General features: G+C 45.2%; 1 protein-coding gene across 2 annotated transcripts in view; it reads right to left on the minus strand.

Moving 5' to 3' along the window:
* Window positions 1-15,318, minus strand: part of NPTN (neuroplastin) — a 77,797-nt gene that overhangs the window by 13,491 nt on the left and 48,988 nt on the right. For both annotated transcript variants that reach the window (XM_054451571.2, XM_054451570.1), the window contains 2 exons: window positions 6,223-6,356; window positions 2,695-2,968 (listed from right to left, as the gene is read on the minus strand). In XM_054451571.2, the coding sequence (XP_054307546.1) occupies window positions 2,695-2,968; window positions 6,223-6,356 (408 nt within the window). The remainder of the gene's footprint in view (window positions 1-2,694; window positions 2,969-6,222; window positions 6,357-15,318) is intronic.

A 15,318-nucleotide genomic window follows, 5' to 3' on the forward strand; every position in this document is an offset into this window, starting at 1 on the left:
ATTCCAAAAAGGAGTGTATGTATATATCTATATGAAAATTTGGGGAGGAGCACATGGGAAGAAAGCAGACAGGTAAGTTTGTCCTTCCTATGGAGTGCACAGGGGTTGAGGGGGAACTGGCTAAAGAAGGAAAAGGCAGAGAAGAAGGAAAACTCACCAAAGAACATTCAACTTTTTCTTTTGTTTAATGATTACTTCCAGGAAAGGAGAAGAAAAGCGGGCAGGGGTGGAAGTAGGGAGGAGTTTGAGAGAAAGAGAAAGAGACAGAGGAGAAAAACAGAATGGAAATACTGGAGCAAGGGCAGGGTGTGAAGATGGAGAGTAGAGCCTGGCCCACACTGGCTGTCAGGAAGGGAAGGAGAGAAGGCAAACATTGCGATCATTCCAGCATCTCAGATTTTTCACCCCAATGCAACAACAACGAAGTAAACGCTGCTTTCATTACAATACTCTCCCAAGAGACTAAAGCAAGGAGGTTTTACTTTGCACTTACCCTGCCGTCATCTCTTTTAAGGGTAGGATTCGTTCACTGTCTATAATAACTTAGTTTAAGACGTACTGTCCCTCCAGGAAGCTGTTCAGATTTGCTGGCCACAGATGTCTCCTATAACAAACTGGTCCCCCATTTGAATTCAGTAACCAAGAAACTCTTACAAAAAAAGAGCTGCTTCCCTGGGCAGGTGTCTACACTTGTCCAACAGAACAATCCTAACCATTTCTCAAATCTAACCTGCCACACGCACTGTGATAGCAACCTCATAAGCGCGGTGACTTCTTAGGGCAAAGACTAGACCTCTGCTGGGAACACGCTAGGCTGCTGCATCACTCTCACCAGTGGCAGCCAGCCTTGCCTTAAAATTTAAAAATCAGGTTCTGAAGTCCATCTCTGCCTTCTCTTACCTGACTTTTTAGCTTCTCAACCTTTCCAAAAGGTAGGCTGAGGAAGGTGGTATTGGCAAAGCAAAAGCATTCTGGGGGGATAAAAAGGCCCTTTTCAGGAATGAGGCGTAACTGATCCCACAGAGCCAAAGCTGAAAACACACGAAAGACAGGCAACTCTTTCCCTTTACTCCCAGGTCTAAATAAAGGTGCACTCTTGCCTTGGGAGTCCTAATATGTAGCAGGAAAGAGAAATACCTGGAGAGAAAAAGCATTAGGAGTACATGAAATCCCAAAGAAAGCAGGTTCACTTCATAAAGTAGGAAAGTAAAACTCCTGGGGACACTCCCAGGTTGCAGGAAACTAGAGACTCATTTGCAGAGGCCGTCTGCTCCCAGCCAGCGTCCCTCCCACGCCTCTGCCCAGCTCACTGCTGAGTGCACATCTGGAGGGAGTCACCAGATATTGTCAGTGTCATCAACAAACCTCCTCACCAGCCACTCACTCTACTTACTGCAGGCAGAGAGATTTGTAACTGCTGAGAAGAAAGGAAAAGATGGGGAAGGGGCTGTTGCTCTCAAACATGTCCTCCCAGAGAGTCTAAAGCCACTGGCATGCCTCTGGGGCCACACTCTTTCTGAGGGAGCACCAGATGTCACTTTGTATTCTCCACTGGACAGCCAGCTCTGTGGGGCAGGATACAGCACCACAGGTGCACAAACACAGGCCCCAGAACAGCTGGACTACAGCTGGCAACCCCACCATCACCCCGGGTCGGCTACCACTGAGCCCAGGGGCACACCCATCTGTCTAGTCTAGCCAGGGACAGACTAGTGGTGGTAACAGTCGGCCAATTAATTTCTGTACGCTGGTCATGTTATAGGGTGGGGATGAGGAGCCAGCTGGGAACCTGAAGTACTGCAGATACAAGTCTCCATCAGCAGCTTCCCCGTTCACAGGAAAAATCGATCACCAAAAACTTCCCAAGGCTTTTCTGACTCTAGGCATATACAATAACCTAAGATTTCAGCTCTTGCTCTTTCCAGTGCTCAGTGGTGTGCTGTGGTTCTGCTGCTACCATCTCCTCCCTTCTCTGACCCTAGGCCAGCTTGAGGGCACAGCCTTGGGGCACGGACTCCATTTGTTCCGCCTTCGCTATCTGTCTTACACTAGATGGGTGGATACATCAGACTCTCCTTTGTCTGTGAGACACAGATGGAAAGCCACCCAGCAGAGAGCCTTGGAAACCTATCAAAGGGACCAACCAAGGAACCAAAGGCTGGCTCGTTCCAATGGCTTTGCTGAGAACAGTCTGACTGGGCTGGGGCAGTTACCTACAGGGGCTACACCAGGCAACCATGTGACAACCAGTTAGATACCTTAAATCTGCCTGAAAGGCCAGGTGGCCTGCCATCTTGGGGTGGCTTCTAGGCTTGACTTGGATTCTCCTCAAGCTCAATCTGCCTGATGATCTGTATTGAAGGAGGACAGAGCTGAACAAAGAGACTGACAGCTGCCCATTCACCACATGGGGCCTGAAAGGCAGATGGGACTAGGGTTTGGAAAACACCCAAACAGAGGGAGAGAGCTAAGGACAGCTCTAGATGGCTAATGCAAAAAAAATAATAATAAAATAAAAATAAAAAATAAAAATAAAAAACTCTTACGGGTAGGGGGTTAGGAACTGGTATAAGAATTTTCCTTCTTTCCTTTAGGGATTGAATCCCAACATCCCTATAGTCCTCTTTGGGTACTTGGAAACCACCCGAAGGAACCAACCCCAGCAGTACAGCTATTTTGTAGGGATGCTCTTACCGTCAGGAACCTCATCTGGCCTCTTCCTCTTCTCATACACAACAATGATCACCACAAGGATGATAATTTCAGCCAGAATTCCCAAGAAAGGCCAGAGTGGGGCCAGGTGGCTCCGCACCCTGAGGACAGTGACAACAGAGGCGGAGCCAATGGCGTTGGTGGCATTACATTCATACTCGCCAGGGTCTTCTGTGATCTGCAGGTTCACAATGTTCAACTCGGTGTAATTTTCCTTGTTGATGATGAAGAAGCGGCCAGAGGTATTGACAATGTCCTGCAAAAAAGTGAGAATACACAAAGGTGAGAGTGAGTAATTGAGCTAATGTTCAAGAGAGGGTGACATTGCTCTCCGTTCTTTTCAGGCACCAGCCAGAACGAGGAAGCAGTGTCTAGGAGCATTTCATTAATGATTTCCCTTCAGTATCAACAACAACAAATCAACACACTTCTGACAGAGCCAGGCAAGCCCCCCTTACCATCGGTCCTCTAGACTTCCCCGACTTCCATGAAGTGAGCGCAGGTCCTACTGCCTGGAGACTCAGAAAAGTCCAACAACCTAGTAAATGCTGCCTCAAACACCAGGTAAGAAACCACAGCAGAAAGAGGACGGCGGGAGGAGGGGTGCAACCCCTACAGTCAGGCATGCCTCGGGGACCTCAGGCCTCTCTGATGACCTCAGAGTCAGCACACTGACTTCACGCTTGGTGAGTTCTGAGGAAGTCTCCTTAAACTTCCTCCACAAACAATGCTAAGAACTCACTCCTAGTCAGACTGGGGGAAATTCATAACTTTCCTTTCATTTAAGGACTACAGGGTTAGAGGAAAGGTTATTCAATCAATCAACAAATATTTATGGCTGGGCATAGAGGCTCAAGCCTGTAATCTCAGCACTTTAGGAAGCTAAGGTGGGAGGATCGCTTGTGCCCAGGAGTTCAAGACTGGCCTTGGCAACAAACTGAGACCCCATCTCTACAAAAAAATCAAAAACAAAATTAGCTGAGCATAGTGGTGTACACCTGTGGTCCCAGCTACACGGAAGGCTGAGGCAGGAGGATCACATGAGCCCAGGAGGTTGCTGCACTCCAGCCTGGTAGACAGATCAAGACCCTGTCTTAACACAAAACAAAACAAACAAATAAAATAGAACAAATATTTACTAAAATATGCTGCATGCTTTATATCCTACTAAGGGTAGGTGGGAGGGAGAAGGTGAGATAGGGAGAAGACAGACCTAAAAATGAATAAGGAGCTTGGCCTCAAAAGGGAACCAGACATCCAAAAAGGGATGACTGATTACAGGAATGTGTTAAGAAGCCCCAACAGAGCGTGTGTATAGAGTGCTGTAGGGCACAGTGAGTGGCCACTGCTGGAAAGAGTCAGGGAAAGCTTCACAGATGAGCTAACATTTGCACTAGACTGTGGAGGAGGACAGCTGATCAAACAGGGAGGAGCAGTGCAGGCAGGGATTTGCATGGGTGTGAAGGCAGAGGTGCAAGAGTGCACAGGCAGAGGTCGGGACTCAGCGGGATGGCTCACTGCACTCAGCTCATGAGATCCCGGCAGGGAAAAAAACAGACTCAAGTGTCTTTACCCTGCAACAACTAAAGCACAATCAGAAATAGGAGAGAAAAGGGGGAATATTATCCTGGAAATGATTCTAGATATGGCATACAATCTTGTCAGCATTTGAGTGCAGGTACATCTGAAATGGGGAACTCGTAGCTTTTAAAACAGCTAGTCTGTGATGCCTCAAGCTTCATCTTTCAGATTAAAACACATACTGAGTTAATTTCAACCTGCTTTGGCAAAAGCTCAAGGGCACTCCTTCCCAGTGACCAGCAGAGAGAAGTGGACATTTCCTCTCCAGTGCCTTAGAAAGTTCAGTGTCTTGTAAAAAAGACTCAACTCAGCACCTTCACCTCGCCAATCCTCATCCTGCTCCTCGTTAACGGGTCTCTGAAATCATCGCTGATGTTGGAGTCATTATCACAACTCAACATTTTATTATCGAGATGTCATGAAGTAGGAAGAATAATGGACTTGAAATTTAAAAAAACTAGATACAACTCTTGGTTTTGCCACTAATTTATCTTGGCTACTATGGAACCCTTCCAAAGAAGATGGATTAATGATCTTTAAGGTCCTTTTGGATTCTGAAGACTGATAATCAAAGAGGATCCATGGGATCAGAGGAATGCTTGACACTCTCTCTGACAGAAAAGGTAACGGGTCAACAATCATAAGGAGAGAGAAAGTGAGGGTCTAAAGCTCTAACTCTCCAAATACCATCATGAATCATCCCACTGATCGGAAAAGATGTTCTCTTTGACCTTTTCTGGGGTGAATACCGTCAGGTTCCCAGTGTCTAACGCTGCCAAGGCTGCCCTTGGGCCTCCTCAGGTTGCCCCGACTCCTTATCAGTATGTTCTGTGTTGCAGGAATGTACTAGTAATTGCCCTCAGTACCTTGGGCCTCCTCAGGTTGCCCCAATTCCTTATCAGTATGTTCTGTGTTGCAGGAATGTACTAACAATTGCCCTCAGTACCTTGTTTCCTACTAAAAAAAACAAGGCAGGTTCTCTAAGACCACTTCAAGAACAGTATTTTCTTCAGGATAAATGGACGAGAATTAGGCTCCGTTCTTTCAGTGTCCTATCCTGAAGGCAAGTGATATGGTTTGGATTTTGTCTCCACCCCAATTTCATGTTGAATTATAATCCCCAGTGTTGGAGAGGGGGCCTCGTGGGAGGTGACAGGATCATGGGGGCGGATATCCCCTTTGCTGTTCTCCTGACAGTGAATTCTCATAAGACCCGGTTGTTTAAAAGTGTGTAGCACCTCCTTCCTTCACTCTCTTCCTCCTCTCCAGCCACCTAGGACCTGCCTGCTTCCCCTTCACCTTCCTCCATGATTCTAAGTTTCTCTACTTACAGGGATCACTTAGGAAGAAATAAACAGCAACTGCAGTCTAAAAAATAGGTAAGTTTCAAGGATCAAAGAAGCCTGAGGGGGAGGCTAATTCTTTGGATTTAGCTTTATCTTAACTATATTACCTGTCAATGCCTCACCTTCAGTTACAGTAATCTGAAAGCAATAAAACTCAAAGCAGGCCAGATGTCACTCTGTTGTCTAAGATAGGAAAGATAATCTTTCCTGTGTTTCCTGAGGCCTCCCCGGCAATGCTTCCTGTAAAGCCTGTGGAATCATGAGCCAATTAAACCTTTTTTCTTTATAAATTACCCAGTCTCTGGAAGTTCTTTATAGCAATGTGAGAACAGACTAATACAGTGAGCAATCTAATCTCTTACCAGATGGACAGCTTTAACAAACCATGTACAGGGATTTTTGTCCTGGAAGAGACTGTCAATGACCTCTCGATTCATGCTGTAAACCGTTCATGACTCTAGAAAGGGTGACCCTCGCCATGCACGCATCTGAGGATACAGCTACTACAGTAACTGACCCACATGTCTGGACCTCTGCAGGGAAAACTCCAGCAACCAGAGACCCAGGCCTGCCTCCTACTCACCATGGGCATCCCGTTCTCCTTCTTGCGCCATATCCAGTCTGGGTGGGGGTAGCCAACTGACTTGCAATACATCGTGGCATCCTGCCCTTCATTCTTGTTCTCACTCCGTTTATGGCCAGTGATGTCAGGAGCGGCTGTGAGAAAGCGTTAGACGCAGTTACCATGGAAGCCTACTCCAAACAGGATACAAAGGCCCCACCTTCTGGCTCAGAGCCCTGCTTGTAATGTAGTCAGTCTTTATGCTTACTGTCATACTCAGCTTTGATGAAGAGCATTTCAGGTCAGAATAGGGTAAAAGGACCAACTCCATCCTCTACCCCCCACCCGCTAAAGATGCCCAGGCAGATACCAGGGTTGCTAATATATGAGGCTCTACTAATGTAGGTGATTCTCCAACCTACTGGAAAAGGATGCAGGTCCAACTGCCCTCAATTAAGCCCACCTTTAAAGAAAATGCAAACAAACACTATTATCTCTTCTATCAGCCCAAGTTTTTTCTTAAAACACCTGCATGAACAACAATTATGCATCCTGTCAAATATCACACATTCCCTTAAGGAAATGAGATTCTGAGATAAAACAACTACAATCAAGTCCTATTACAAGGTATGTAAAAACAATGAATGCTTGGAGAAGCTACTCAATGAGTAACAGTGACCAAGGCTCTCCCAGGAAAGAGGGAATCCAGAAACTGGTCTTCACAAGGAGGAAGAAAGGAATGAACAGGAAATTCAACCAGTGTCCCAAGAGATTTTTTTTTAATTGAATGACTGATTGAGATGGGGTCTTATTCTATCGTCCAGGCTGGAGCATAGTGGCATGATCACTGCTCACTGTAGCCTCAAGCTCCTGGGCTTAAGTGATCCTCAGCTCCCGAGTAGCTAGAACTACAGGCACATGCCACCACACCTGGTTAATTTTAAAATTTCTTGTATAGACAGGGTCTTACTATATTGCCCAGGCTGATCCTGAACTCCTGACCTCAAGTGATCCTCTCACCTTGGCCTCCCAAAGTGCTGGGATTACAGGTGTTTCATCTGCACCTGGCCCTAAGACCTTTTATTAACAACTTAAGAATCTGCCTTGGACACCTGATTTGCAACAATTTCCTAGACTGAACCCAATAATAGAAGGAATTTCAAGACATGCTAGAGGCCATTGGTCTTCTCTATTTATAGGGATCACTTAGGAAGAAATAAACAGCAACTGTAGTCTAAAAATTAAGTAAGTTTCAAGGATCAAAGAAGCCTGAGATAAAAGCTAATTCTTTGGATTTAGCTTTATTTTATCTTAACTATATTACCCGCCAATGCTTCGCCAGTTACAGTAATTTTTTTGGAGACAGAGTTTCGCTCTTGTCGCCCAGGCTGGAGTGCAATGGTGTGATCTTGGCTCACTGCAACCTCCAACTCCCAGTTTCAAGCGATTCTCCTGCCTCAGCCTCCTAAGTAGCTGGGATTACAGGCATGCGCCACCACGCCCAGCTAATTTTGTATTTTTAGGACAGATGGGGTTTCATCATGTTGGTCAGGCAGGTCTTGAACTCCTGACTTCAGGTGATCTGCCTCCCAGAGGCAGATCACTTTGGCCTCCCAAAGTGTTGGGATTACAGGCGTGAGCCATCACGCCCGGCTAATTTTGTATTTTTAGGAGAGATGGGGTTTCACCATGTTGGTCAGGCCGGTCTTGAACTCCTAACCTCAGATGATCTTCCTGCCTTGGCCTCCCAAAGTGTTGGGATTACAGGTGTGAGCCACCACGCCCGGCTGGGTTACAGTAATCTGAGAGCAATAAAAGTCAAAGCAGGCTGGATGTCACTCCGTTATCCAAGATAGGAAAGAGAATCGATATGCCTTGGTCCCAATTCCAGTTTTGTTGGTTCTTTCGTTATTCTGGGCTTTGCTGCTATAGCCATTATCAAATGGAGACACCTCGTGTCCTTGTCTACCTCCCACTGTTCCTGGATAGATGAATAGGATGTCAAAACATTCATCTTGAGACTGCAGAAGCCTGTACAATTGCATTGGGGCTAATCTCATGTTCCACCTTTGACTGGCTTGGCTTTTCTTGGCTTAAAAACAATGCGAAGTCCTACTAGTCACAGAATGTGCTTCCCAGGCACAAACTGGTTTTAGACTCACCCTCCAGAGGCACCTGGATGGGCATGCACTGGGCAAGGCCCCAATCTGTCTCTGTAACCAGTCCCTACCAAACTGAGGCCTGCTGAGTAACACTCAATGTGAAGTGTTTTCTAGATAGTACGTTTCAAAGGAAATATCTTTTGTTTTTCCCAGGCAAAGTTTCTTACTACAGAAGGAAGTGGTCTACCTGGCTCTATCTCATTCCCACAAAGCCAGAGTTTTCCCACAGCTACTCAGTCACTTCTTAGGCTGACTGTTCAACCTGGTCACCCTTTCTCAGATCTTACTTCAGTTCATAAATTCCAAGCACTCCAAGGAGCAGGCTCCATAGCCACACAGGACCCAGCATGTCCGAAGGGTTACCATGTGCTGCTTCAGCCAGCCATGCTTCATTCATCTGGCAAACACCTGCTGAGCACCCACTACACACCAGATATGTCAGACTGGTTGGGTAAGGCTTTTGTGATGAGATGAACTTTAGCATGGTCGTGAAGAAAATAAGGGAGTATATACAAGGTTCCTGACCTGTGGTAAGTAAAGAATGTCACTTTTTTTTTTTTTTTTTTTTTTTGAAACGGAGTCTCTCTCTGTTGGCCAGGCTGGAATGCAGTGGTGTGATCTTGGTTCACTGCAACCTCCGCCTTCCGGGTTCAAGTGATTCTTCTGCCTTGGCCTCCCAAGTAGCTGGGATTATAGGCATCTGCCACCACACCTGGCTAATTTTTGTATTTTTAGTAGAGATGGGGTTTTACCATGTTGGCCAGGCTGGTCTCAAACTACCGACCTGAAGTGATCCACCCGCCTCGGCCTCCCAAAGTGCTGGGTTTACAGGTGTGAGCCACTGCGCCTGGCTAAGAATGTCACTTTCTAACAGGCCAGGAACCCCAAGTTATCTTGGGACCTCAAGAGGAGAGGAATTTGTCCAACTCATAAGTATTTGAGGGTACAAACCCATGGCTGGGCTCAACTTTTTAAAAGTCTTATCTGAGATTCTTCATGGAACAGAGTTCTGTCAAAGCCAATTTAAAAAGCCTAAGTGAAAAATAACTATTCTTGCTGCACTTTATGCAAATAATCAGGCGAAGTACAGTAAGAATAAGTTTATTTTATAAATAAATCAGTTCTATCATGATTTGTTTTTAATAAAAATGGGGACTGGAGAGAGAAAAATTATGCTTCAAAAGAAAAACTATAGTATACTGTTGTTAGCTGTTGAGTTTTTTTTCTGCAGTTTAGATGAAATTCTAAATTCTTTGTGGGTTGGAAGTCCCCAGACTAATGCTTTCAAATCTTTGCTTTTAAAATTGGGAATTGTACTCCTCATCCTAGGACTCGTTATTTACCTCATAGTAGGCTGTTCACTTAAACACTGTAGTAAAACTATAGATGAGAGTAGTAATGTTTTTCCCACACAAGCCTTGGAATCCTAGCCAGGCCTGCATGAGAACACTCAGACAGTTACAAGGCGGTTCCACTCTTCTCACCTTGGGGTTCACTGCCATTCCCACAATGTCCCCTATCAACAGGAAGAAGCCAGAGTGATCAACGGCCTTTTCCCATCTTCAGAGCCTACACCTTAAGATTAAGGTGTTATAAAACCCAAAGGGAGGGACTGAAACCGTCTTTGCAAAATTATGACTGAGACAGTGAAAGAGATCGAACTTAACTGCTCCATCTTACTTCTAACCTCCAAGCTGTCCTTGTTCACTCCTGGGCACAGGCTGAACTAACTTTGGGAGAAACTTATAGTTTAAACAAAGATGGTAACAACCCCTTCCCAAAACAGACCCCCTTCTTGCCTGGGGACTAGATTGCCTTCGTAGAACTAACATTACATTTAGCCACAAGATTAGAAATTATGGTTTAGGAGTCATGTAGCTGGAGGCTAAAAGATTCTGACCCTCCCTAAACTGCTCCTAAGATCAGTGCTTGAGATATTTTGAAGACCTTGTACTTGATGGATCAGCTGGCCCCACCCAGATCAATAAACTGGCTCATCTGATCCTGTGACCCCCACCCAGGAACTGACTGAGCACAAGAAGACAGCTCCGACTCCCTATGACTTCAGCTCTAACCAATCAGCACTCCTGGCTCACTGGCTTCCCCCGACCCACCAAGTTATCCTTAGAAACTCTGCTCCCTGAATGCTAGGGGAGACTGATTTGAATAGTAATAAAACTCTGGTCTCCCAGCAAAAAAGAAAAGAAGGGAGTAGGTCACACATATCTGTAAGAAGAACACTCCAGGTCGAGGGAAATGCAAAGGTCTTGAGGTAGGATTGTGCTTGTTATCTACAAGGAACAGCAAAGAGGATTTGATTGGAACATAGTAAAAGCAAGGAGAAGAGAGCAGGAGATAAAAGAAATCAGAGAGACTGGGGACCCAGATTAGACAGGACTTTGTAGGCCACCATAATGACTCTGGCAGTTACAGTGAGTCAGCTGGGAAGCCACTGGTGAATACTATGTGCAGGTATAAAATGATGGGTGTGTTTTAACAGGCTCCCCGTGGCTACTATGTGAACAAGAACTGCAGAGACAGCAGTGGAAGCAAGACCAAGCAGGAGGCTATTAGAGTAACCCAGGCAAGGGAGAGGCTGGTTTCCATGGGGGCAGTAACAGTGGAAATAAAGAGAAATGGTGAGATTCCAGGTATATTTTGGAGGTTGAGTTAACATATTTGCTAATGGACTGAATGTGGACTGTGAAAAGAAAAGGAGTCAAGGATGACACCAAGGTTTCGGCCTGAGTAACTGTGAGAATGGAGTTGACAGTTACTAAGTTGAGGAAGACTGCAAAAGAATAAGAGTGTTTTTTGTTTGCTTAATCTTAGTTTGTTTTGTTAAAAGACTGAGAAACAGTGGTGGTAAAAACCAGAAGGTCAAGGTCTAGAACATGGTAAGTTTAACATACTTATTTAACATATGGCTAGGTGTGGTGGCTGGCTAGGTGCAGTGGCTCACACCTGTAATCCCAGCACTTTGGGAGGCCGAGGTGGGCGGATCACCTAAGGTCAGGAGTTTGAGACCAGCCTGGCCAACATGGTGAAACCTTGTCTCTACAAAAATACAAAAATTAGCCAGGCATAATGGCAGGTGCCTGTTAATCCCAGCTACTTGCAAGGCTGAGGCGAGAGAATCGCTTGAACCCGGGAGGTGGAGGCTGCAGTAAGCCGAGATCATGCCATTGTACTCCAGCCTGGGCGACAGAGTAAGATTCTGTCTCAAAAACAAACAAACAAACAAAAAAGATACTTATTTAACATCCAAGTATTGGGAGGCCGAGGCAGGCGGACCACTACGTCAGGAGATCATGACCATCCTGGCTAACACGGTGAAACCCCATCTCTACTAAAAATACAAAAAATTAGCCGGGCGCGGTGGCGGGCGCCTGTTGTCCCAGCTACTCTGGAGGCTGAGGCAGGAGAATGGCACGAACCCGGGAGGTGGAGCTTGCAGTAAGCTGAGATCGCACCACTGCACTCCAGCCTGGGCGACAGAGGGGACTCTGTCTCAAAAAAAAAAAAAAAAAAAAAATCCAAGTAAAAATATCAAGTAGGCAGTAAAACAGCAAGTCTGGAGTTCAGGGAAATGTTCTATGTTTGAGATATAAATTTCAGGTATCAGCTTATATGTGGTACATTTTCCCATTTTCATTCTCCTTTGACCCAAAGAGGACACCCACTTTGGGTCAGTTATTGGCAATAGTACTATGAATTCAGTACTATCAGCTTTTGCTTTGGGGACTCATTTCCAAGACTGTACATTAGAACCATCTAGTATGCTAAAAGTTGAGTCGGCAGCTGCACTGCCTCTGAAAAGTCACTACTCTGAAAGGACCCAGACTTAAAGGTCAAGATTGGGAAGGGGGCTAGAAACAGTCTTCACTCCTGCCTTGGTGTGTGGGAGGAGAACACCACTTCCCCTCTTTATTCAACACTCTGGGAAAGGGTGGCCGCCATACTAGGGGACATTCAACCAACCAATGGAGAGGCCGGCACACTGAGGAACTGAGGGCCACTGCCAAGAGCCATGTGCGTGAGCTGTACACATGGAGTGGATCCTCCAGCTCTGGTCAAGCTTTCAGATGACTGCAGCTCCAGCCACCAGCTTGACCAAAATCTCAGGAAAGGCCCCAAGCCAGAACACCCCACTAAGCTGCTCCCTAATTACTGACTCACGAAAACTGTGAGGTGGTAAGTGCTTATCATTTTATGCCACTAAGTTTCGGGGTAATTTATTATGCATATTTGTATGTATAGATACAAATATACCAATTGATGAAGCAGACATTACCCCACTTTTTAAAACTGGAAAACTCAAGTTTGGAAAAGTAATTTAATGTTTAAATGGTAAAGCTAGAATCCAAGTTCAGGGTTGTCTGAATCCAAAGACCATGCTTTTTGTACTTTAACATACTGAGGGGAAAATAAACTAGAACAGAGTCCACAAAAATAAAAATATACAACATGCAAGGAGGGAGACCATTAGGACAAATACTTAATGCATGCGGGGCTTAAAACCTAGATGATGGGTTGACACGTGCAGCAAACCACCATGGCACAAGTATACCTATGTAACAAACCTGCACATTCTGTACATGTATCTCGGAATTTAAAGTAAAACTTTAAAAATATATGTATATATATTTATATATGTATATATTTATGTGTGTGTGTGTGTGTGTATATATATATATATATATATATACACACACACAACATGTATTACTGGTAACTGCACAGCGAAGAGCCCAAAAGTTATCTTTACTTGTAGATGTGCTAAAACACCTTAGACCCAAAGCAGAACTCATTTACCTGTCAGACTTCACTCTGTATTAGTGTAGCGTAAAGAGCAGAGCTTCAGACCTGAAAACATGGAAATCTGGACTTGATCTCGACTCTATTACTCACCAACTGATCCGTACTAATCTAGAACATGGTTGGAACTCAGGGTCAAGCATTTAAACATCAGTCAGGGAAAGGAAAAGCTAAGGCTTCGACTCTGTCATTAGTTCTAAGAAATCAAAGATACTGATTACTATGTGCTCTCCCCATTTGCTGATACAAACAGGACTTCTGTTTGTAGCTCTAAAAATAAGGTTTAATCATGTCAGATACTGATAAATTATCTGATTAATGGCCTATTTTAGTGCCTCACCTCCTATGGGCTTGCCATTTAATAAGGGACTGCTTAACCAGATTTTGTTGGTCTAAAAGCAGGTCTGAGCGTCTAACTAAGCCTTCATATCCTGAAGGAGACAGAGACAATACTCTGTGCTTCTCTTTACCCTCTTAGTGGGGCACAGACTAAGTGGCAAGGGCAAGGGGTAGGAGCAACAAAGTAACAAAAAGACCCTTAGAAGAGAGCTCTGATCCACTCAGGAATTCATTCATTCTCTGGCCTTGTTAGTCACATATTCTAGTCACACTGATTAATGGATATCCCTCCAGTATCCTAATAAATAGCAACACAGGGGTCCCAAAAGAGTCTCAGTTACCCAACAGCACCTGACCCAATTTCATTATCTGGGCAGTCTGGGACTCAGGCTGAGGACAAATGCATGTTCCTTAGTACCCTGTGCTACCCAACCTGATGTACTTAGAGCAAAGGGTCAGCTTCTAGGCCAGGCTGGATGCTGTAGAAACTGTCAACTCAGGCCATGGAGGCACATTTCAGATGATATTAAATAAAGTTAACAGAACAGACTTAAGAAAGTGATCAAGATATAAGGCCTCTTTACAGACACTGCTTATATGGTGCTCACTTTTTTTTTTTTTTTTTTTTTTGAGACGGAGTTTCGCTCTGTCGCCCAGGCTGGAGTGCAGCGGCGCGATCTCAGCTCACTGCAACCTCCGCCTCCCGGGTTCAAGCGATTCTTCTGCCTCAGCCTCCCGAGTGGCTGGGACTACATGTGCGCACTGCCACGCTCGGCTAATTTTTGTATTTTTTAGTAGAGACAGGGTTTCACCATCTTGGTCAGGCTGGTCTGGTCTTGAACTCCTGACCTTGTGATCTGCCTGTCTCGGCCTCCCAAAGTGCTGGGATTACAGGCGTAAGACACTGCACCTGGCCTTGGTGCTCACTTTTTAAAGCATGTTCATAACCTAATAACTTATTTTCAAAGAAAATCTATCCTTAAAGGTGTTGTCAATGAGTAGCCTATTTCCAAGTAAACACAGAGATTCTGCATTTACGGTCTATTTGCTTCCTTCATGCATCCTATCAAATCCCAAAAACACCTATCTTTGTGGTGGACAAAATGAACACTTGGCTGAAGGCAGTGGGAGAGTGAAGATTTACTGCTTGCCAAGAGTATGCCCACGAAGGAATATGAGACCGGTCAAGACAGAAGCAAGAAGGATGCAGGCTTTTGGCTCAACAAGCATTCTCTGCCCACAGCAGATTCATCATTGGTTGTGAACACCAGAGCAGTCTAGGACAGGTGCCTCCTTCTGCAGGTGAAACCACTGTGTAAGAGGTATAGAAGTTTCCTTGAAGACAGTGACCCTCAACCCTGGCTGTATACCATAATCACCTGATGTACCTTAATCTGATGCCCGAGCCACAGTTCATATGAATTAAATCAAAATTGAGAACCATTGTTCTATCACCTTTCCTGGCACCAGTACTGGAGGTCAGATACTCCCCACAAGACAGGGAGATGAGTGGGTAGAGGTGTGGGAGTCATTCAGGTGACTTTTCCAAGCTGAAAAACTGACAAATTGAAATTTTCCAATAACACTAGGAAAACGGGCTTGGAAATCACTTCCTTCAATAACCAACCTCTCCCAGCCTACATCTTTCTCCCGTGCTGGATGCTTCCTGCCCTCAAACATCGGACTCCAAGTTCTTCAGTTTTGAGACTGGGACTGGCTCTCCTTGCTCCTCAAGCTTGCAGGCAGCCTATTGTGGGACCTTGTGACCATGTAAGTTAATACTTAACAAACCCCCATA

Source organism: Pongo pygmaeus, chromosome 16 (assembly GCF_028885625.2).
Source record: "Pongo pygmaeus isolate AG05252 chromosome 16, NHGRI_mPonPyg2-v2.0_pri, whole genome shotgun sequence".
Classification (NCBI taxonomy): Eukaryota; Metazoa; Chordata; class Mammalia; order Primates; family Hominidae; genus Pongo; species Pongo pygmaeus.